The sequence below is a fragment of the Harpia harpyja genome, chromosome 15 (genome assembly GCF_026419915.1).
Source record: "Harpia harpyja isolate bHarHar1 chromosome 15, bHarHar1 primary haplotype, whole genome shotgun sequence".
Lineage (NCBI taxonomy): Eukaryota > Metazoa > Chordata > Aves > Accipitriformes > Accipitridae > Harpia > Harpia harpyja.
The window spans coordinates 17,493,460-17,518,714 of NC_068954.1; the positions used below are offsets into that span (position 1 = coordinate 17,493,460).

Genomic DNA, 25,255 nt, shown 5'->3' on the forward strand with positions numbered 1-25,255 from the left:
ATCTGGATGTGTCTCCTAGTTAGATCTCTGTTATTTCACAAAGTTTTGGGCATTAGTGATGCCTTAGCCTCCCTCGTTTTCTGTCAAGGCAACCTAATGTAGCTTCCTGAGGACTAAAATGTTTAGATGGCCTAATACTTGTCTTAGGCATTATGAAACTACAAAAAAGAATAAAGCGAAGAGTGTCCCAAGTTTTATTCTCTTTCACCATTGATTCTTAGACCCTTGTGTGCAGCTGTGAAATACAGAGCAGCATGTTACTGATTTTTCTGATGTGACCCAGGAAACTTAGGAGTAGTAGAAGTGAGTGAAAGTAGCATTCATGGGTGTGTAAAATGCAAACACTGAAGAGAAGGGAGTGGTAGGATAAGAAAATTGTGCCCCTGCTTTGCTCTGTACTTTCCTTATCTGCTGCTAGTAGCAGTCAGAAGAACGAAGGAATAGCAAAGCATGATCTCCCATGACAATAGATGGAGACTGTAGTGGGTGAAAAGAAGCTGGAACAAAAAGTCCTGTTCTCCATTCTGTATGTGCTGTTCTCAATGATTGGATGTTTTGAATTGTTTGGATTCACTAGCAAAGTTTTTACTGGTTTCTTAACTTCCCTTTGACCTAGTGGAAAGGAGGGAATATATCATCAGAAGGGTCCTAGTCTCTGTGGTGACACCTTGCCCAGATTTTAGTATTAGTGTTTAGGTGTTGACTTAACTCTCCACTTATTGTTGAAATTACTCTGCGATAAAAAATGTGTAGAGAAGGATGAAACTGTTGGGATAACAGAAAAAATTGGCAAGAGAAAGGTCTGTCTTGAAGGAAGGAGTGGAAGCTGTAACGAACAGAGTTGGAAAAGAAAGCAGACACTGGTTACAGTGTTGGAAAAGATGAGCTGTCTACCAAGTTGTAGAAAGATTTAGTGCAAGAAATATCTATTGAATTCAGGTTCATGAATATTGTTGTGAGGATGTAACATATAGAGCTACTCAAATTGTTTAATTTTTAGGGAGCCAGCAGTGAATTTTCATTCTGATATACTCTTGCACATTTTCATACTGGGTGTGTTTTCTCCAGGTTTTTGTGAAGCAGTGGAAGAACTCAAATGTAATTACAGTCCAAGGTTTCTACAGTAAACATCTAAAATAAACAGTCTACTTGAACAGCCTATAGTCACCTGCTTTGTTTTGTCAAATTGTTTTTCCCATCCTTAGGCAATTCATTTAAGTGGTGTGTGAACACTTACTGACCTATGTTCACTACAGTACAAGCCATTTCTGAATTCAAAATGCAGTTCAGAAATTGCTACAAAAATACTGCAGTCCTGGGATGTTGAAATACTGGAGTGCCCAAAGAACAGCCTAATAAAAAACAGTAAGGTGTAAGGAAGATGACAAGAGTCACTTATTTGCTGAGTACATGGTTATTACTGTGTTGCTTTCTCTTTGTTCTTGAGGTGTTACTGCTGTAAATCTATTGTACCGCAGCAATGTAGGTCTTTTCCCTCCGTGGGCTTTTTCTTGGGTACAGTGCTGACTTAAAACAAGAGTTCTGAAAACTGATAGAACTGAAATGAATGAGTCATCTTTATCATTTATCAGCCCTGATATTTGTTGACTTTAACTCCTTTTTACCTGTTCCTGTGTTGACCTAATGAAGCAGTGTGATACATCCTTTGCAGCTTTGATTACAGCACATTGTCTTCACATTTATTATTTTGACTAACGTCCACTTTTCCGAAGTAATGGTTGCCCAGGTTTTTTTCTTGTTTTCCAAGCCTTTGAACAAGGGAGTTTAGACTGTGGGGTTTTATTTTTTCCTGGAAGGTGAGAAAAATTACATGTACCCAGGTGAAAACCTGTTTGCTTAATGTGTGCATCTTTATAGTGTTTATTTTACAAAGAATGTTGATGCTGTTCTTCAGTATGCATATTTCATTTTCCTTCTTTCCTTTGGAACGTACTTTACATTCAACATTAGTTATCGTTATTAGTCTTTTAGCGCTCGTTCAAGTGAACTGAGCTGTTTGGCAATTTCAATTTGTCTGCAAATTTAGATAAATGCTAGTTATGCCTGCTTGTTTTAGGTGATGTTTTTGGTAGCTAAGCCATCTTTTGCAAAGTAAAACATCTATAGCTCTGCCTTTTATTCGGGAGTAATATATGCAAAGGTGAAGAAGCTGTTTTGGTTTGGCTGTAATGGTGTAATTTGCTGTAGTTGGGATTTTGGTGTTTCCTTTTACTTCTAGTTAAAGTGGCCTAAGCTGAAGAAGCAGCAACAGTGACTCTTACTCTGAAACCTGGCTTGTGAGCACACTGGTTGTATAACTACAGTGGTATATTCTATACTGCTAATGCTACCTGTATAGATCATTCTTAATCTTTCTGACCTGCCTTCTGGTTGAGTAATGCTTTTGATTTTACTGCTTCCTGTCAATCGTTCATACATATATATATATATATAAAAATAATAATTCAGTGAAGACTAAGCATGTCACTCAAAAAGTGGACTGACAGTTCAGACTATAATGAATGGGTTTTTATTCTTCATGGTGGAAAAGCTAGAAAGAAGTTGAGGCCACCATGAAGCTGTAGGAATTTATTAGAAGCCCAGTGATGGCTACCAGATCTGTAGAAGGTCTAGCCTTAGAATAGGTTAACAAATGGTTATCTGTAATGGGATTGAATGTAAGAAGTTAGATTAAAATATTTTAGTATGGAAGCATAATTCTAAATGTTACTAAAATATTATAAAAGAAAATCAAATTAATTTGAAAAGCTGTAACAGCTTGAAGTAGTGTCCATTATTTCTGCGGGTTGCTGTGTATTGCAAGTGTTGACAGGGCTGCTGTTATGGTGCTCGGAGACTTTGTAGGTGGCTCTTTTCATGCAGATGATTCCTGAGTTGGGAAGAGCAGGAGGATAATAGACATGGAGTAGCAACTGTCCGCGTTGAACAGTAGTTCATTCAAGGGAGACCATGGTGAAGTCCTTTTCTTTTTTTTTTTTTTTTTTTTTTTTCCCCCCCATGGAGAACACAGAGAAGCTGACAGTTTTAAAGATGGGGAATATTTTACTTGCTAATTAAAATGACTACTACTGTTACTGGATTTCTGCGGGCTATATGGACAAGAGAGTGTTACTTTCTGTGTTTTGTTGCTTATTTTAAGATGGATTTCAGTTTCTCACTTATGAGCAGAATATAATAGTACTGAGGTAGATCTTAATGGAGAAAGTGTCTGTTTCTGGTTGCATTTGAGAAGGATACCTCCACAGATGTTAGTAATTTTGCTTTATTTTTAAAAGGCTAGGAAAGTGAGTAACTTGTAAAGTTTTTACAAGATTTCAGGCACTGTAGTGGTTCTCTGAGCATTAAAATAAAACCTTGTCATTCAAATACACATTTGAATATCCTGTATGCTGCTGATACTCATGTGACAAAGAATAGAGATTTTGAGGTTAATCACTATGTGCATGTGCACTGTATGTGTGTGATAAGTCATGCTTCTGAAAAAGCAGTAGCTGACTTGGTCTTTCTTTGGAACTGTGTTTTGCCAACATAAAGCCAGGGCGTTGTGTTTTGATGTTGTACACCCTTTTTCCCTGGTAGTCTGAGTTCGGCAAGCCTTAACTGGCCAAACCAGTTTTTGTTCAACAGAAGCTAGTGTTTTAGGTCCTTATTGTTTTTGAGAAGAAAACAAAACGCACAAGCAAAAAAAACCCCAAGCCAGCATTCTTAGTCCAATTTCACCTTTGAACCAAACTTGCTTCCTAGATTTTGGCTATTCCTGTGAGTAAGTAGCTGTTATGTGTGACAGCTCAGTATCTATAATGCTGAATCCTTAAGAGCCCATCAGAGAGAACACCCTTCAGCTGACATCTTCCTATCCTTTAATGAATTTGTTTTGGTTGTTTCACTAAAATGTGTACATTGATGTTTCATTTTACATCTTTAGTCATACAGTTTTTCTTAGAGTGATTCTGAGTAATGATTTAGTAAGCCCTGTTGAAAAAGCTTATTGGATTTGATGGTCATTTATTGCACAAACCAGATTATTAGTGCCTACATCATGTCTTCATGATGTTCCTCACTCTCTCCAGCATACTTAAGAACTACAAGCTAGAAATTGGAATTTAATACTGGAAGTAGAAATACTATTATTAATGCATGTCATGACTGACTGTGATGTTTTGGACTGAAATCAGCTTGGAAAGAAAGCATTCAGTATCTGATGAGAAGGTCCTTACAGCTGCCAGTAAAATCATATGAAGTATATTCGCACAACATTAAAAAGCTTTTGCCAATGTTGTTCAGGTTTGACTAATAAATGGTTAGAGTACGCACCTCAAAGAATTGGCTGCTATTAGAGGTGCTGTGTTTAGAAGTCTTATCTGGAAATGAGTGTCCCTTCACATTGGGTACTGTATAAACATGCAGTCTCTGCTACAAAGACCACACTGCCTTAACATAAACATCTTGCATACTGATAACTACCCAAAAATGACCACTGCTGCTTATCCTCCATTTCTTTATATTTCACCCATGAAGTGAGGTAGAAACTTCAGGGCGGAAGTGTTAATTAGTTAATTTTCATCATGTAAGACACTGGGTATTATGTGTATCCAAAAATGCATTTGAAAGCATTGCAACAAGATTTATGAGCTTTGAGTTGAAAGAGGAATACCTGTTCTTATCAGTTAGAGAAGAAATGTTCTCTGAATTACTCTCAAGTATCCTTTAGCATTATCACATACCTGTGCCAGTCTCTGGACTCGTCTTTCTGACACTTCCCAGTAAATTGAAGAAAATTACCAAACAATTTGATTTTGATTCTTGTCATGGAATTGCCTTTTTTCAGCTTTACAGTGGAAATTGTTGTTGTTGTTCTTTTTTTTTTTTTTTTTTAATATCAATGCAGCAATTTTCAGGAAATAGTTGGAAAATTGATTGTTGGTTTCAAATGATAGTTATTCTCACTCTTCAGTTCTTAGTGGTTTGGCAGTAGGCAATTATTGGATAATTGTACAAGCTGTTTCTTCTTTTTATACTGGATGAATGTTAGAAGTTGGACAGAAGAAGATCCATCTATACTGCTGTCTCGTTGCTGTGGAGAAGCATCAGCTCTCCTGTGTTATAAGTAGCTTTTTGTGAACATCTGCAGATGTTTTTAATTCCTCAGCTGACTGTTCTGGTGGAAAAGGGAAATGGTTTTGACCTAACAGGCAGCAGGAACAAGAAAATATTGACGTTTGAGAAACAAGGCACAACTGAGGCTTCATTAATTTTGATAACACTTGGCAATTTTTGACAAGCATGTGTCAAGAAATATGATGCTTGAAGGGGTTTGTGTTTAAAATGTTACTGCTAAAATAGCTCTATAGATTTAGAAAACAATCAAAGCCTCAGCTTGAAGTTCAGTGCTTCTTGTTAAAGAAAATGTACATTATTCTGTCTTGATCTCCTAGCTCTTGCAAGAGCTCTTTTCAAAGTGTTTTTGTAGTTCATATTCTAAAATGTTTTTTTAAATGTCTTTTCTCTCTAATAACTATAGTTGTTGAAAAGTAGGGCTAAAGGTGGAAGAATAGGAATGCTGCTCAATGCACCTTGCTCACTAGCCCTGTCAGACAAAGCAGAGAGCATGTGTGATAACGTTGTTTCTGTTGTGGACTGGGGGACAAAAAATGGCTATAGGCAGGGAGACAAGTAATGCTGGCATCTTGCAGCTCAGAAAAACTGAATTCCACGGAAGAAACATACCACAGTGTGGCAAAATTGGGAAAAGCCCCTAAATCTCTGGCTGCAGAATCATTGTCTCAACAGGTTCTTGACTGTTACCTATGAAGCATCTTGCTTCTAAAAACTGGGTTTTTTAGGCTCTGTGCATGATCACGTAGGCTTCAGTGCTTCTGCTTATATTTGGGTAATCTTTTTCCACAGCCTATTTCATCAGCAATAAGAATTAAACTTCCACCTTCTTTTTTTGAAAAGAACAGCTTAACCCCCCCCCCCCCCCAAAAAAAAAACAAACAACAAAACAAACCAACCAACCAACCAAAAAACCCACATGGGCTTTAATTCACCCAAAATGTGTTATTGAGGCTACAGGTATTCACTGCAGTTTACAGGTTTGAATACTTTTTTCTTCTGATGAGAGAAGATTTCTTTAAAATGAGAAAATAAAGAAGCACAAAGACAAGGTAACTTCCAAAGACTTTGTGTGGGTCATTGGTGGAAGAAAGAGTAAAATGCAGTATTCCTGAATCTTATTTGGTGCTCCACCTACTAGACCACTGTTTTTCTTGTGAGGTACTTTATAGTCCGTGTTGTTCTTATGAGTGCCTTGCTGGAGCTAGTAAGCAAAACTTTATACAATCATGTTGATACTTCTCATTGAATTCTAGGCTGTGTGGGCCTGTGTGATTAATTTGTGCCATCCAGTTAGGAATTATCTATATCAGTAAAATTCCCTCTCTGCTTTGGCTGCTTTTCTGAATGCAGGAAATGACTTCTGTGCTGTGAAGTAGCAGGATTTGGGAGGTCTTGGCTGCAACGATTGGCTTTTGATATTAAAATGTAGCTGATATGAAGAAGCAGCTTAGCCTAAAATCTGAATTAGTGGATACAAATTGCACGTATTAAAAATCAGTTTCATAGGAGAAATAATATTTTCTTCTATATTTCTTTCTAACATGAGCTTAAATTTCTTTAATGGTTTATTAAAGAAGCTGCTTGTGTTGGAAAGTTGGAAATTTCTAGCTGTTCAAATGAAATGTTTTGCCAAAACTTTCTCTTAATGATGAAAATCCTTGTAGCAGTCAGTGACCTTTTTCTCCTTTTCTTTTGCTTTATGTAAAGAATTGATCGCTCAAACACTCTTTTTCCTAAGAAATAATTTTGTTTTTAGAAATGCATGGCATAAATTACATTTAAATTTTAAAAAGACTAGAATAAATGTCTTTAAAAGTTTTATTACAAACTTTCCATTGACTTTTGCACAGGTCATGCAAATAGAAAATCTGTTATGTAGATAGCTTAATGCAGTTAATGATATAATGGATTTGCATTTTATGTAGCTACTCCAAACACTGAAACTGAATTTGTGCTCATGTCTTACTGTCACACACAAAGTGTGTCTGTAAACTGCACTGGCTGTACAACTGGTCTTGCACCAAAATAGTGGATTTAATTTTTAAATTGCTAGAATACATACAGCAGGTTTTGTAATAGCTTAGTGTGTCTAAGTGGTATTTAACACACCTACATTAATCATTGCTGAATAACCAGTGCTGATAATTTGCATTATCGTTCTAAGTTTTTTATTCTTATGTGCACATAACTTTCCATTACACATTTGTGTCTATATGGGACTTTGAGGTGTTACTCTCATAAGCTGAACTGTTGATATGACCCGCATCTGAGGAGGTAAAAAATTCTGTGTTTTTCTTATACATGTGCTAAATTATAACTATTCAGGGTGAAACTTGCCATTCCATGCATCTGCATCAAAATTTTTTTCCCCTGGGAAGTCTCAGCTTTAAGTGGATCAGTTGTTGGGGTGGTTTTGGGGGGTTTTGTTTTTTTGTTTTTTTTCTTTTGTTTAGTTTTTTTTATTTCTTCTATAAAACTGGAGCTGCTTATTCGAACAGGTTTTATGACTTTGGGGAGGCATGTCACAATTTAGTTTGAGGAATGAATCATGCAGCTTTTAGGAACGTGTCGTCTTTGTTCTTTGTGGGTGTTCTGCTCACATCTGACCAAGTCACGAGGTGCTTAACAGTTGTATTTTGCCCATACTCACAATGTTATAAGAGCTTGACGTAAGTTTCAAAAAAGTATGCAAGTATACCACTCCCAGATGTTGAAGTTACTGTATATAACATTTGCCAACAAAATAACTGCTTGGTTAAGCGCCTGGGTTTTGTGGAAGCTTTCAAGACGGTGATGTCCAGCTCTGTCTTTGTTCCTGCTCGCTTGCTATCTGAATGGCTGTTCCGTTTGTTTTCTAGGAAGCCGGGTAATTTTTGTGCTCTGTTGCAAGGCAAGTTGTGTATCTTCAGTTCTTCATGTATTTCAGTGTGTGGATACAGTGGAGCTGTATATGTCAGCTCCACACTGGTCAATGTGGGTAAAGATGGGAGATGTAATTAAGAAAAGGCTGAATGTTAAATTTTGGCTTTGTTTACTTCAGCAAATATATATATCTTTCCTTTAATGGATACAGAAGGGAACGTAGCAACCAGTGATGAGGAAACGGCCGAGGTACTTAATGCCTTCTTTGCCTCAGTCTTTAATAGTGAGTCCAGTCATCCTCAGGGTACTCCACCCCTTGAGCTGGAAGGTAAGGATGAAGAGCATAACATACCCCCCTTAATCCAGGAGGAATTAGTTAGGTACCTACTACGCCATCTGGACACTCACAAATCTATGGGACCTGATGGGATCCATCCAAGAGTACTGAGGGAACTGGCAGAGGTCCTTGCCAAGCCACTCTCTATCATCTGTCAGTGTTCCTGGTCAACAGGGGAGGTCCCAGAGGACTGGAGGCTTGCCAATGTGACTCCCATTTATAAGAAGGGTCGGAGGGAGGATCCAGGGAACTACAGGCCTGTCAGCCTGACCTTGGTACCGGGGAAGATTATGGAACGGTTTGTCTTGAGAGCACTCACACGGCAACTCCAGGAAAAGAGGGGGATCAGGCCCAGTCAGCATGGGTTTACGAAAGGCAGGTCCTGCTTGACCAACCTGATCTCCTTCTATGACCAGGTGACCCGCCTAGTGGATGAGGGAAAGGCTGTGGATGTTAACTACCTTGACTTCAGCAAGGCCTTTGACACTGTCTCTCATGGCATACTCCTTGAGAAGCTGGCGTCTCGTGGCCTGGATAAGTGCACTATTCACTGGGTGAAAAACTGGCTGGATGGCCGAGCCCAGAGGGTTGTGGTGAATGGGGTGAAATCCAGTTGGCGGCGGGTCACAAGTGGTGTTCCTCAGGGCTCGGTGTTGGGCCCTGTTCTGTTTAATATCTTTATTGATGATTTGGATGAGGGGATTGAGTGCACCCTCAGCAAGTTTGCAGACGACACCAAGTTGGGAGGCAGGGTCGATCTGCTGGAGGGTAGGGAGGATCTACAGAGAGATCTGGACAGGCTGGATCGATGGGCTGAGGCCAATCGTATGAAGTTCAACAAGGCCAAGTGCCGGGTCCTGCACTTCGGTCACGGCAACCCCATGCAGCGCTACAGGCTTGGGGAAGAGTGGCTGGAAAGCTGCCCAGCAGAGAAAGACCTGGGGGTGCTGGTTGACAGCCGGCTGAATATGAGCCAGCAGTGTGCCCAGGTGGCCAAGAAGGCCAATAGCATCCTGGCCTGTATCAGAAATAGTGTGGCCAGCAGGAGCAGGGAGGTGATCGTCCCCCTGTACTGGGCACTGGTGAGGCCGCACCTCGAGTGCTGTGTTCAGTTTTGGGCCCCTCACTACAGGAAAGACATTGAGCTGCTGGAGCGTGTCCAGAGGAGGGCAACCAAGCTGGTGAGGGGCCTGGAGCACAAGTCTGATGAGGAGTGGCTGAGGGAGCTGGGGTTGTTCAGTCTAGAAAAGAGGAGGCTGAGGGGAGACCTTATCGCTCTCTACAACTACCTGAAAGGGGGTTGTAGTGAGGTGGATGCTGGTCTCTTCTGTCAGGAGGCTGGAGATAGGACAAGAGGAAATGGCCTCAAGTTGAGGCAAGGGAGATTTAGGTTAGATATTAGGAAATTTTTTTTTACTGAGAGGGCTGTCAAACATTGGAATAGGCTGCCCAGGGAAGTGGTTGAGTCACCATCCCTGGAGGTATCCAAAAAGTGAGTGGACAGGGTACTCCAGGGCATGGTTTAGTGGGCATGGTTAATGGTTGGACTCGATGATCTTGAAGGTCTTTTCCAACCGAAATGATTCTATGATTCTATAAGTAGTGCAGTACAGGAGGAATGTTTCTGTGGAATGAACTGGTTGGCACTGGGGAGCCAGCACTGATGCTGTAATGCTTTTGGTAAATACGGCTTTTGCCTAGGTCAGTCCATGGGCTACATGTCCACTCACCTTTGGAGCAGATCTTCAGTTTAGCTTAAAAGAAATCAGGTTTGTGTGTTCGGACACCACTGTACAACACACACCACAGCATCTGAAGTGAGGACAACTGGAATTTGGGAGCCCACAGAGTCTGTTTCTCTTTCTATCCCCTATAGTATTATTGGCAAGGGATTAATCTTATTTCTGTGTGGAAATGAGTACATATTTCTGATAGCTGAAGTGGTAGAAGTCTGTGCTTTGGACTGAAAGCCACAGGTAATAGCAAATGGCTAAGCTTTGACTTTGTGGTAGAAACGCTGTGTTTCCTGTTTCTTTTTCAAATGTAAGAAATCAGATATTCAAAGTGTTTACCAAGTGAATATATGGCCTGTGATAGCAGATGCTCAAAAGTCAGAAAAAGTGTCAGATAAAGATTATCTATGTGACTGTAACACAGCCCAGTAATCGTCACAAACTCTTCCATACGAGCTCCTTCCCTTATTTGGAATACAAACCACTAGTAAAGCAGAGTTTTGGTGACCTGGAGAAACAATGTAATGAAAATAAGTTGTTGTGGTGATTTTCAATTTTGCTTGCATTTTGAGATACTTTGGGCCTGATTTATAGGCATGCTGGATATTCAAAATAGCAGCTGAGGTTATATTCTCAAAGCACATCTCCAGTTAAATTTCTGTTAAAAATGCTGACTGAAAAACTAGGCACTGGGTGTCTGAAATTGGGCAGTCAAAGTTAGTGGACATTTATTATACCCTTTGGGCTTTCATCATTGCATGCCAGTCACCCACCTTTAAAACAGGAATAGGAATACTGATCTTGCAAAGTTATTGCAAAGTTTACATTTATTGTATGTAGTCTTCCCACGTTACAGACACATCTGCATATACATGTATATGGGAAAATGTAAGGTTTTTCTATTCGGTGTAGGATGCAGATAGTAAGCATTTAATGGGTAGTAGGATGAGGGCAAAACTGGGCAATGTCCATTTGCTGAATGAATCAGAAATCCTGATGGGGAAAATGGAATAAAGCAGCAGAAAGAGTATTATCAGAAGCAGGTATGTATAAAGGCTAAACTGAAGTTGCATGGCTTTCAAACCTTAACTGCTGCATAGCTTGGTTTTACAAACATGTATTTAAAGCTTTGGGAGGATTTGATGTGATACAAGTCTGCAAAACCATTGGTGCTTTCTAATCTGGATTTCGGTGCACTGTGAGGCAAGTGTAAGGATTGGATTGGTAAGAGTAGAGAAGGAGTGCAGGGTGGTGTGTGAACATTGTGGTGATGTCTTTTATGTATCAAAGTATGCATGTGTTTGTGCACTTTTTGGGAAGAGCAGTTTAAAAATACCCACTAGTAGTTTTGGAGTCACTTGTGAGGAAGGCTTTCAGAACAAGATTGTGTTGCTTGAGTCATTTAGTTGTGTGTCCAAAACACCAACATCATGAATGTTTCAAGAGAAGTGTTCTCTGTAGTATACATAGCATAATTTTTGTAATAAATATCCCAAACCAATGTCGATACTGAATTCATAGTTAATTACTTTGGCTTTAATTTTTCTTTCTTGCCCTCTTTTTAAAATGTTATCAGTTTGTTTCCTTTTCAGTGGTTCATTAAACTTGACTGTTTTGCATGAAACTTTTCCACTAAATCCACAGATTCATCCTGAGTTATAAACCTCGCTCCATTTCATTTGCATCATTGCTTATAAAGGAGAGAAAACAGGTCAAGTTATGCCCTGAAAGAATGTCTCCTCATTTATTTAGGATTTTTCAAATACTGTTAAAAGCATAATGGAAATGTGGGAGTAAGAGAATGGATGGCAAAGTGTACATGATTGTTTAGTTCAGGGAACTGCTCCTGTTAAAAAGAGCAGCCCTGCCTTCCGAGCCTCTTTCCCTGTTAGCACTTAATGCTTGTGTAACTTGGTATTACAGAAGGTTTTAGAGTGGTTCCAAAAAAGGGGAATTATCCTTGGATTTGCAAATGGGGAATGTATGCAATTGTTATGAAGATGAGAGTTCTGTAGGTATTTTTTTGTTATTTAGCTTCTACTTTAAATATAACCGTGTTTGCATACTGTCATCCTTACCTGTTACTGCCTGAAGCTTGGCTGAAAAATGATGGACTAGCTGAATTACAGTACTAGAGGTGTGCACTGTGTTGCTGCAAACATCAGTACTATGCCTGCTGTCATGAACATAAAAATAGTATTGTCATTGTACCCTGTGGTATTAAGTATATATTTCAGCTAAGTGACATCAAACAGGCTAAAACACTGTTGTGCTAAGGATTAGTCAAGCATGCAGGGTGTGTAAGTTTCTTGCATTGAAGTGCTTATGACCTGAAGCAGTGGTCCCCAAGCTGTTGCTTGTGATGACTTGGGATGCTGCTATTGGACACAGAAAGTTGTTAGGCAGTTTTCTATGGAAGAAAAAAAATCCATGGAATGGGAAATGTTCTTTTCTAAATAAAGAAATTAATCTGGCTTTTTGTAGCTTAAACCAGTTTTGGTAGCAGTTGCTGTATTTGAAGAAATTATTTCGTTATCATGCTCTTACTGTTAAATTTTTTTCAGGCCACAGAACGATTCTTTTTACTCTGGTTTGCTTTTTTTTAATTCCGCTTTTGCTTTCAGTGCCCTAATGTCTTTAAATATTTAATATACAAGAGATTTTCTGTCTTCTAGAATAAACAGCCTGAAGGGAGGAGGAATCTCTGAAACTATCCTACTTGAATGTACAAGAAGAAAATCCAGTGTGCAACCAAGCTGTTTATCTGATTGCGTACCACTGAAATGCACTTCATTGAGCCCTGCTTCTGCACAGGCCACTGAAGTGATCTCCCAGTGATTTGTGTAGCTGATATGTATTTCCAAGTCATGCTCTCTTAAAAAACAAATAAAAACCCAACCCAGACCTTCACATTGCTGGGAGAGTAGAATTGATTCCATGGTTGATAGAGTAGTTTGTACATAGAAAATTTACAGGAAAATATGTAATTTTTTTTTTCTTGATTCATGGACAGACTGCCTCTACAGGTTTGATATATCTTTTCTTCTTAGCTGCTCAGGGGAGCTGCTTAGCTTCTTAGCAGCACATGTTTTGTGCTTTAGGAGGGGAGGGGCCCTCAAGAGAAGCTCTTTGAGGCTGACATGCTGTGGGAAGAGCCATGGCAGAGCCAGAGGTTCTGCAAATTGCTAATAGTGTGTGGATATATCTGTTTATTTTTGATACACAAGTGTGTGAGAACTTTTTTCTTTTCTTTTTTATGCAGGTCAACTTTGTAGTGTGCCAACTGTTTGCCTTGCTTGCGGCCATTTGGTTTCGAACATACCTTCATTCAAGCAAAACTAGCCCATTTGTAAGACATGTTGTTGCAACCCTCTTGGGCCTTTATCTTGCACTTTTTTGTTTTGGATGGTAAGTTGCACTTAAATTCACTTTTCAGGGACTAGTACATTTTCATTTCTTGTTTGCAGGGAAGCAAAGTTTTGTTATGAAGAACCTTATTACCTAATTCTGTGGTTTTTAGCTGCTGCAAATGTACAGAAAATAGCTTAAATTTTCTGATGTGGTGAACAAATTTTGAATGATCTTCCATTTGCAAACTGGTAACTAACATACTGTCTGCCTGTGGTTTTGGGAGGATGGAGCAGGTGCAGTTTGTCAAACTTGTACCAGTTTTTCTGTAAACTTGCTTAAGAAGTATTTTCTTGAGGCGAAACACAGGTGTGATGACTTAAGATAATTTCTCTTAAATATTCACTGCATGAGAACTTGCTGTGTTGTCTTCTGAATATTGAATATAATCTGACTTTTTGTAGGAAGAGTGGCCAGAACTGCAGTACTGATGATGCTCCTAATAATAGTATAAAACACCTGGAAAAGAGCTAGCCTTGACTTGAGAGTTTTTGGGCTGGGGGGTGGGGATGGTGGTGTGTGTGTCTTTTTTATGTTTTGGATGGAGGATGGGCTTTTTATTTGTTTGTTTGGGTTGTGGTTTTTTAATACAAGTTTGCTGTGACTGCTGTTTTCACATCTTGATCTTTTAACAGCATAGCAAGCCAGAATGTTAGTAGGGCTAATAAAGGGTATGCATTTAGTTTGGTGACATTTTTTTTTTCCCTTCAAAATTAGCTTTCTAAATGGTTCTCTTCCTCCCAAGATGGTTTAAGATTAATTAAGTGCCAGTTTTGTTTTATTGCATGATAAACAAAGTGCTTGCTCAGCTCTAAGCGTATAGAAGACTTATTTATACTGACTATTGTTGAGTACTACTGAACTAGGGGGAATTATCAAGCTGTTGTGCAGGTGGGAAGTTGCACACAGTGTGTGCACGCATGTGCCTGCGCACACAGTGTGTGTGTAAATAAATCTTGGAATTCTAAACCACAGATTTGGCCTCTACATTGGCATGTTGCAGAGGCTTCTCAACATTAGTTGATATGTAATACTTTTAAATTTAGGAAAAGAAAAATCAGTAAGTCTTATTCTTTGGATTTACACGTGCAATTTACTTGTGTATATATCATTCCATAACTCCCATGCATTTCTTAAACTTTTGGCCATGGTATTCTTCTTTGAGAGAATGATCTGATGTCAAAGACTTCCAGTCTTAGCACCAAATGAGGAGGATCATATGGGAGATAAGTGCTGCTGTGTGTGGTTTTTCTGAGAGCTGTGTAAGCTTTAGAAGCACATTCTGTATCCATTGTTTTGAAACAAATTGTTAATTGTAGCTTGTAATTAGAAAGTGTTAACAATATATTCATACCTGAAATTTGGGGATGCGAGACTTTAGAAAGAAACAGCCTCCACCCTCAACAGACATAAGTAAAGATTTGCAGAAGCCTCTCACTGGCAATATGCCTTGGAAAAGAAATCAGAGAGAAATTTTATGCCATAGTAGAAATCCAGATTATTCTACTTTGCTTTGGATTGTACTTAAAGCAATTACTTTAGCAATGAATTTCTCTTTTACTAAAAGGGCTTTTTTTCTTACAATCATGGAACTAGAAGCTTTTTAAAAATGCCAAAAAGAAAGAACATAATTTGAGATGTTGAAAGTATGCATTCTTTAAAAAGTTGGTACTTCTGTTGCACTTGTGCCAACTCCTTTTTCTGTTGCTTAAGTAGGTATTATATAGGCGTGTTTTTTGAGAGTTTTGTTTTGTTTGGTTCCCCTCACCCCTCCCCAAGGAATCAAGTATACATACAGGTTACAATCCTGTGGTACACCTTCAAGGACTCTTCAATTGTATTATAACGTGTGTATACAAAAGGGAAACTGTTACTGTTTCCTTTTGTAGTGTTTATAGTAAATGTGGATTTGCAGATAGTCTCATGCAAACCTAAATGTGGGAAATAGTTTGGAATCTGCACCTTTTTAAGAATATTTATTATTCATTATGTTGTCCATTTCAATTTCAGGTGTGTTAGTTTTCAGTCACCTCTGTAGTTCTTGTGATGGTGATATGGGACAGGAAGAGAAGGGATAATTCCCTTGGGATAATAGCAAATAGCATGAAAGGCCTAGAATACCCTTTGTATGTAGCTAAAATTTACTACTTCCTGTTGTATTTAAATGCATCCCTTTTAATTTTTGAATCGGAGATCAATCATATTGTTACTCTTGACTCTGAAAGAGAAATATTTTCAGAGACTGTAATCCTGATATGGTACTCCCATGTCAACCCATACTTTTTCAGCCTTTGATATCTTATTATGTCCCTTTCTCTGTTTAAGAAGCAAACCTCTTAAACTTAATTTTTTGTCATTTCACTAATGCCTGTCTTTGCTACACAGTGTTCCTAATACGTGGCTGATATGAAAACAAAAAGTGAATATTTTTTTTAATTGGCAATTGCTTATATTAAATGTGCATTTGAACTTTAGGTAGTCATATCTTAGATGAGACTAGCTAGTAGTGAAGCATGGGAGCATGTGCAGATTGGATCTGCCATAAAAAGTCAAGATTTTCAAGGTCAGTTAATATCCAAGTGAATTGTTTTCCCTCAGTTCATCTTGTGTAGACTTTGTAGGATTTTAGCTGGATAGAACTCACTTTCTTGTTGAAAGTCTTTGAAGACATTTCCTTGTGAATAGATGAGGAGTGAAATTAGGAAATAGCTGATGATAAGCTGAAAGAAAACAGAATCAGTATAACAAAATAGTAGCTGCTTCTTATGGGAAAAATTCCGAAACTAGATCAATGTGTTACTTGAGCACATATAAGTATGCTACTGAGGCACTTGAAGTACCAGAGTGAGAGAGAATCAACTTACTGAGGATCAGATGCTTTTCCCCAAACACTGGCAATGGTTTGCCACCAGTGCTCTACTAGCTTACTGAAGTATAACTCCTTCAAAAAAACAAAACAAACCCAAAACAACAGTGGTGTGGTAGCTATGGTGGTGAGCTGTGGAAAACAAATAAGGAGAAGAGGTTAGAGCACCTTTGTGAAATAAATCTGTGGGTTGTTGGCATGTAGGTTTTTTTGTTTGTGTTTTTGAGACCATCATCACCACCATCCCTTTATCAGTTATTGATGACCCAGGGCAAAGAGACTGGCTGGACAGTGTTACCATTTCTATTGACCGGGAAATCTTTCTATATACTGATATTGTGGATACTAAGATATTGTTGGCCTTATCTGAGATACCTATTGTTGCAAACAGGTAAAAAGATGAATATGGAAATTGAACCACAAAACATTCATGTTTTTTACACATGAAATAATGCCAAGTGGAAGTATTATAAGACATATTCTTTGTATTTTAAGGATTATCAGCATTTACTATATTGTTGTTTATGAGATGGAGAATTGTAGCTAAGTCTAGTTTTTGTTCATTACTGCTGTCTGCTATGCTAAAGGAGGAAGCTCTCAACAGAAAGGAGTGCTGCAGAAAACCTGACTAGAACAAAAGGGTTTTTTTGGAAGCAGTGATGGAGTTAAAATTTGAACCTCTTTAATTTCATGTTAAATAAATACATGCATGCAGTTTATTGTCATTAATTAAAATGCTGTCAGGGTTTTCTTTTTTTTTTTTTTTCCTAGGTATGCCTTACATTTTGTTATACAAAGTGGAATTTCCTACTATATCATGATCATAATAGGAGTGGAAAATATGCACAAGTAAGTTTCCATTCTAAAATATTTTTTTGTTTGCTTTTACAAGAATGCTACTATTTAGGTTTTTTTGTAACTGCATACATATACCATACTTCTGGTTGTATCATAATATTTAATTATCTGAATTCTGCTAACAATGGTTTTATTTCCAGGAGAGAAAATGGCTTATTTGGATATTTTTGCCAACTTTTTGGAATATCTAAAGCTTGTTACAATTGGTAATATTCCACTGAGACTTCTTTTGTGTTCTCAGCATTCTGATTTTTTTGTCATTACTTAATCATAAATAATTCTAGGTGTCTAACAAACAAGTTAATTATAAAAATGTAATTTGATAACAGCCAGTGCTAGCAGAAGGAAGATGTCTGAAGGCAACAGAATTTGTGTGAGAAATTTTTTTTAGGTACCAGGTGTTTGTAATTTCCTCTCTTTGTTTCGTTTTGTTAGAATAATACAGTGTGAATGCTGTCTTAGGTTAAGAATACTATTGTAAATTTATATATGTAGGGCATTATTTTAGGTTTGCTTGAATGCGTGATTAGATTAGCAGTATCTGAATCCATATAGAATGGCACTTGTTTCTCTTTTTCAATCATTCTTAAGAGCAGGAAAGACATTTATTTTATTACTGTATGCATATGTTTTACTATTCCACTAGTGTAGAGATTGGAACCAAATTAGGTTCCCACTGTGTTAATTCCTGCATAAATGTTTAGTAAAATAGCAAATCCTTTCTTGAATAGGTTCCTGAAGTATGTGAGGCTGTCAGGAAAGATGCTGGTAAAAGAACCAAAAAGGAAAATTACTTTACACAGAAAGTATAAAGCCAGGGTGGCCTTAGTTCATGATCCTGCCTGTTACAACACTCTACTTCTTTATACTCTGTTACTGAATATAATTTTTTTGTCTTTTGAAATAGCCCATATTAGGCTCTTGTTTTCAGGATTTTCTACAAAGGCTGGCGTATTCAAACTACTGCGGATGTGGGAGAACTTCATCTGGTTGGATGGCTGGTTTATATTCTAATGGTTTATTTGATTAGAAGTTGTGTTAAAGCAGCTTGTTCTTATCAATTTCTCTTTAAACGTGTAACAATGTAAGTTACAACTTAGGTAGCTTAGTATTTTAAAAGAAATTATTAGTGTAGTTAAATGCTGCAAAGGGAGGTACTACGCAGGATTACTTTGGTCTTTATCATAAAAAAATTACATTGGTTTCTCATAAAAGGAAATCTAGCAGTGGTTTACTTCCCTAATAGCGAGAGGCATGTAGGCATGTGTGTATTTAACATTTGTGCATTGAAGCAAGGAAACTTGCTAGTTCCTGTTCTTCCCAATTCATACCAGCTGGTTTAACTCCATGGTCTGATCTGCTGAAATGTTTGCTGTGCTAACATTGCTCTTAGTTACTGCCCAGTTGGGAGGGTAAAACCTAGATTTGACTACTGAGCTTATATTGCTCTATCACAGTATGAATTGATATACTGTTGGATAAAACTAGAAAGCTCTTCTTTCAGTGGGGAAAAAAGTGTAACAAATGGAGTAATTTGTTACTTCAAGTTGCGGACAAGTGCTTGGATGCTGTATGGGAAGCTCCAGGAGCCATTTCTAATAGGTGATACAGGCAAGACTACAAGGTTTGCTCCCTCTATTGCCACAGGATGCCAGAAGGGGTGATGCCTCTTGGTGTCCCTGTATGTCTGTACCTTTTACTGAAGGAATGCACCATGTACTCTTAATCTTCTTTCATGAAAGTGCTACTTAGAGCTTTCTGTTTGGCAGTCTGAACAGAAACTGATATGAATGACTCCCCTCCCCACCTAAATGTCTTCAGGGTACAAATGTGTCACATGGAGCCCAGGGGAGATTTAAAGTTAAGGGCTGTATAGTAGGATGCAGCTGGTACCACGTGACTTCAGGATTGGAGAAGACCCCTGTCAATGTTTTACTGGGGTGTGTGTATATATACAGCTAATCAGAGTACTTACATATACCTGCATAGCCCAAATTTTGGGATTTACTTTGTATGTTGTAGAGGGACCCATTGGCTGGCAGTCCTAGCTAGAGGTTATCTGCATTGTTCATAAGCTTCTTAAACTTGGAGGCTGTAGAACATCAAATACCTATGCGTGATGTAAACATGGTTTCAAGTGACTTTTGTATTGGAAAAGCACTTGTGTATTGTATAAAATATTTTTGTCTATTATCTAAATTCATTCACTGAAGTAAGTTTGCCTCTTCTTTTCTCTGCCCTGCTTGCTGTCCTGCAGACTTCATGAGTGTATGGATTGGGAACATCATTATCCCTCTCCTTCCTGCTTCCCCCACCCCCTAATATAGTTCCTCAGTCTCTCCAGCCTCTCTAAAAATTGTTTAAACAAATAAGAGACAACTGAAGGTCTTAGACTGCTTATCAGTTCAGCTGCTATGTGCTGGGTATACCAGCTTTCCTTATCTGAAGCAAGGAGAGGGGTTTTTTTTATAAACCAAAGCAGACTTTCAAGTCTGATACTGATGCTCTTCTAAACTTCTCTTGCTTTCCTAATGTACTTTCATTGGATCCTAAAAGTCTCTGCTCTACAAGGTTCCTACCTTTGTGATTTTCCCAAGGGAACCGAACATTTTGCAGCTCTTGCTTCTAGGTTGGTTTTGACAATACATGGTATGTTAAAGATGAAAGCCTTACTTGAACAACAGAAAAGGGAGCAGGGGAAAAAGAAAGAAAAAAGGTAAAAACCCAGGGGAGGGGGGAGCAGGAAGAACTGACCAGAACTGATCATATATTTTAGCAACTTTTAGAATAAAGTTAATTAGCAGAAAATTAATTACCTGAGACTTGGATTTAACTAAAATTGATCAATTATTTTTATACTTAAGTCTTATTTAAATGATGATACTTTAAATGAAAGATGGAGTGATAACACTAGCTCTCCTAAATGGTTCAAAAGCTCATATCTTTTAATTTATGACTAAGCTATCTTAATACTTATTTGATGCTTTCATGGCTCAGTTAATTGTGAAACTGAAAAATGTGTTTAAGCATGTTCTCAATTCCAGTGAATTTGCATTTGGTAACTGATGTGGTGCTAATTTTTTTTTTTTTTCTTATAAATTCTTCTGTTTCTTCTATGGTTGTGAAATTGCTACTTGTCTTAGAAGACAAAACCCCAAATGCCACAAGGTTTTTCCTTAAAGCATTTGGCTACCATTAGCTAAGAACTATGTAAGGAGTGCTTGCACAGGTGATTTGATGACAATGTTTTTAAGGTTTCTAGGTAACTCTTTCTCTTTTGACTTGATCATTCATTTTATGGTTGGTAAATAATGTCACTTAGCCTGTGGGGAAAGGAGAGTTAATTATAGGGCTCACAGGTGCTTCACTGAAGTCAGTAGTTTTCTCAGTGATTTCACTGACAAAATACAGAAGTCCCAGCTGTGTCAGTGTAGAAAATAAATCTGTTAATTTAAAATCATTCCTGTTAAACTGTTCACTGAAATTTCTTAGATGTGCTAATGTAAAAACAAGTGATAGACATGCTATTCATGTCTGATATCCTCTGTGTTATGCTTAAAGTTGCAGGATGATACTTTTCTTGTTCCAGAAGTCTAGAGTTGAACTGTTAAGACTTAAGGAGGTTATTTCTGGCTTTAGAAAAATTAATGAAGGACCCAGAGACCTGAGATAACTAGTAGCATTAAATACATAATGAGCTGATGTGTGTGTGCCACAAGGGCCACAAAGATGATGAAGAGACTGGAGCATTTCTCCTATGATGAAAGGCTGAGAGCTGGGACTGTTGAACCTGGAGAAGAGAAGGCTCGGGGGGATCTCATCAGTGTATATAAATACCTGGAGGGAGGGAGCCAGGCTTCCTTTCAGTGGTGCCCAGTGACAGGACCAGAGGCAATGGGCACAAACGGAAACACAGAAGGTGCCCTCTGAACAGCACGAAACACTTTTTACTGTGAGAGAGGCTGTGGAGTCTTCTTCCTTAGAGATACTCAAAAGCCATCCAGACATGGTCCTAGGCAGCTGGCTCTGGGTGGCCCTGCTTGAGTGGGAGGGTTGGACCAGTTGACCTCCAGAGATCCCTCCCAACCTCAACTCTTCTGTGGATCTATTTTATTTTGATGCATATACAATTCTTTGTACTGTACCTACACTCATGTATGGGAGCTGTTTGAACATGGTAATGTGAAGAGATACTTGAATTTGAGTAAACAAACTTTGGTTGTAACTGGTCTGGCCCCTGTTGAGATGTTTCCTGGTCATCCCTTTCCTTGGGATTTGGGAATGTTAGTCTTCATTAAATTCCCTTTCCCCTCCTAGCCAGAGCCAGGACAGAGCAATGCCTTGCTCCTCTTTTCCTTCACTCCTTGCTGTGGCTTTGACAAACAGTGGGAGACTTGATGATTTGATCTTGGGAATCTCAGATTAAGAAACAAATAAGTCTTGTTCATCTGAGTGAACTAATTCACTCAGCATGTTAATTGAGGCACTTAATTTGTCAGTCAGGTGTTTAATAATGCTGAATGTCATGACTTATTGATAGGTTTGATTGCTAGTTAGCCTACAACTTAGATTGCTGTGAAAATTAAGTTAGGTATTTTTTAAAAGTTATGGTTTCAGTGAAATATGAAATGGATCAAGCAAACTACTCTCTCATCCTGTGAGTTATTGGCAAGGTTTTCGTAAGCATCTTTGTATATTCAGAAGTGAGAGCATTCATAACCTGAAACAATTTTTCAAAATGGGAGTTAGGCTGGTTTTTGAACTTTTGTCTTTTCCAAAGGTCCTTGATCAAGGTAAATGTAAGTTTGTTGGTTTGTGGGGTTTTGTTTTTTGTTTTGTTTTGTTTTGTTTTTCTGTCTGCTTTTGGTTTGATAACAGGTGTCTTAGTCTATGAAGAACATATGTGATGTGGATAAAGATTTTTTTTTTTAATCTGCAAAAGAGGATCTGAAGCAACATCTAAAATTAGTCATCAAATCAACAGACTGAAATAACAATATCTAACAATCGTTAAGGGTTTGACTAAGAAATGCTAATAATTCTAATATTTCTAATAGTAATTTTTAACAAATCTAGGATTAGAAGCCTGCCAATATAATTACAGTTCTTTGAAGGCATGAGGGCATCGAGACAACTGTAAGCTAGCTGGTGTAACTTCTCAGTTACAAATTTGTAATTAATTTATGTAACGAGTAAAAATGTCTGGTACATAGGTAGCTGCCAAAAGACAGTGGGCACAGCACTGAGAATACCTGGATTTGTAATTTGAAGTATTAATAGCTGTGAACTGTTCTGCATATGCAAACATACTTTTTCTGCATTTCTGCTTCTACAGTTAGTGCAAATAAGATAAACTTATCTGAGATTAAGAAACTAATTGAGAGCTGAAAAATCTTAAGTATGTTCTTATTCAGCCAAGGATAAATACAAGATGGAGGAAGAGGAGATCTGCTGGTTCTGTAGCCTTAAATAATGCAAAGACTGAAAAAACAAGTACTATTCTGTCACTGCAAGCAATTTTTGTTGTCTTATCAGATCTATGTTAAATGCAAAAAAAGCCCCAAAACCCCAAACCTGTTACAAACTTTATAATTATAAAATTTGATTTGATCAAAAAACAATTTAAAATGATTCTCATCTATACAGAAAATACAATACATATTAAACAGTATCATTTCTACAGGATGCATAGAAATCTTATCCTCCCCTATTAGAAATAAACACCAAGGCTAATGAATGGCTGTATTTAGGAGCATATTTCAGTAGTTATCAACTAAAAAGAATGAGTTTTCCATTTTGAAGTGGTATGTCTTTTCCCAAAGAAAAGGGATTGCACTTGTTGATTTCCCTCTACGAAAGGGTAGATGGTTATTATATGTATCTGTCTCAGCATGAGCAGTGTTGTAGCTAAAATAGCTAATGTGAATCTTCAATATAGTAAAGATTATAAGTTTGTTTTTTATTCCCCAAAGTAGTGGTGAGATTGCAGAATTTTGTCCTGTTTTAGTCTTGTCCTCCCTTAATCCTGTTAAGGAACGATTTGGCAATACTGAATCTCACATGAAGAGCCATAGCAATGATTTGGGGAACTGAAACCAAGTATTGTTAAGAACCTTATTGGGTTCTTATCAAGGAACTACAAGACAGTGAAGTGTTTATATTGGAGATAAAAATGCAGAGAACTTCTATTTTAGCAGACAAAGCATTACAAGAAGTCGAGTTAATGGTATTGAAAGCAAGATTGCTGTTTTCCGTTAGATGGAAACTCTTTTCTGCTATCAGAAATACTATTATGGCTCTATGCAGAAGGATGCTTCACCTCTCTTGTTGAATTGGTTAGTACAGTTTTAAATTTTTTTTAATAGCAAAGCATATGGTCTGGCTGCTAGATGGTCTTTCTAGTTAGATAAAATCTTTGAGGTTTTGCTTGTGTAATGGCAAAGACTTTTCTTATTTGTTTTCAAAGGTGAACAATTTTTTTCTTCAAGAATGTAACTTATCTTGTACACATATATTAAAAAGGTAAAACCAGAGTTAAAATAGAACTATCACAGATAACCAAAATTGTGATCTGAAATAGGCTTCATGTTTTCATTAAAATTTCTCATGGCTGTTAATTTTGTCCTTAACTGCAAAGTTTCTTCTTTATATGGTTAAATCAGATGATCTACTTGAGAATGTCTTAACTTGAGTTAACTGTGCAGATGAGAGCTCTGCACAACTCAAATTCTTGTATCCTGCTGCTGCTACCTTGGTAATGTGTGGGGATAGAATTTGCATGAGGCATATCCTATAGTTCTTTGAAGTTTGATATCTGCCTCCCACATGCTCTTTGCATCACTTCTACATCAAATTCCTCTTTAAAACCACTTACAGTTTAAAACTGACCTACCAAATCTAAAAAACAAAACAACAACAACAAAACCCCCTATATCCCTGTTTACTTCTGTGGAGCTTGGAAATTGAGATTGATAGTGCTAGAGGTTTGGGGGCTTTTGAGTGTGCTTTATTGACTTATTTATCTTCATAATTTTTTATATGTTTGATTTTTCTGATGCTTACCTAGAGAGCAGACTTTTGTATTCTGAAGAGTGTGAATGGAAACACTGACTAGCACCAGGCAGTGATTCTCTGTATGCTGAAGATCTGACCATTACAAAAATAGCCATGTAAATGGATGACTGTCTTCAATGACTTGAAAAGTGAGCAATTGTTGAAGTAAACAGCTGTGAAGGAATTTCCTAGTAATCCTTATGAATTTCTTTTGAAAGTATTTGTTTTAAATGGCTATTATAAGTTCATCCACTTTGATAACTTCCTGTAACTCTCCTGGCTGTGCTTGGATAGAACATAATGCATTACTTAAAACAATAAAGGTGTAGGTTGAAAAATAACTTGATATATTATCCTCCTTAAAATTGGAATGTTCAAATGGAAAGGCCTGTATTGATCATATTTTTTGTAATTACAGAAATAGAGTGAAAAGAGAACTAGAATTTTCTTATCTTTAGTGTCTGTCACTTTTGCCTTATTTTTTAAATAAAGATTAAATACATTTATTTAATCTTTGGTGTATGTCCCCCATGTATATATAGGGAGAAAGAAGGAAGGACAAAGATCACGTAGTGTCTGCAGCTTTTTGTGAAGGTTGACACTTATGTAGAGAGGCTGATAAAAGATAATAAACAACAATGCAAAATAAGGCATTTTTGAAGTGTTGTAGCCACTTCATTTGCTTTGGTACAAAAGAGGTATATGTTGCCTTAAAGTAACTAGAAAAAATTCTGATTGTATACTTTGTGTTTCCAGGGAGAAGAGTCTAAATTAGTCCGTTTTTAAATCCCCTCCTCCCCGCCTTTTTTAAATTTTATTTTTGACTTGGTTGCTGATGTTATTCAAAGAACGGAGTTCTCAGAAGAACAGGCTTTTTAACAATGTTGTTGGCATATAAAACCTCTATTATCACACTTGAGAGAACTCAGGTGAAAAAATTTCTGGACTTCTGTTTTATGAAGTAGCTATACATTTTTGAGTATTGATGTTTACCTGAAA

The 25,255-nt window shown here is 37.6% G+C and overlaps 1 protein-coding gene across 1 annotated transcript in view; it reads left to right on the forward strand.

Moving 5' to 3' along the window:
- The window catches only part of MBOAT2 (membrane bound O-acyltransferase domain containing 2), a 103,995-nt gene that overhangs the window by 5,092 nt on the left and 73,648 nt on the right, over positions 1–25,255 (forward strand). Inside the window, exons 2-3 of the mRNA XM_052809740.1 lie at positions 13,334–13,479; positions 17,117–17,194. Coding sequence (XP_052665700.1) covers positions 13,334–13,479; positions 17,117–17,194 — 224 coding nt within the window. The remainder of the gene's footprint in view (positions 1–13,333; positions 13,480–17,116; positions 17,195–25,255) is intronic.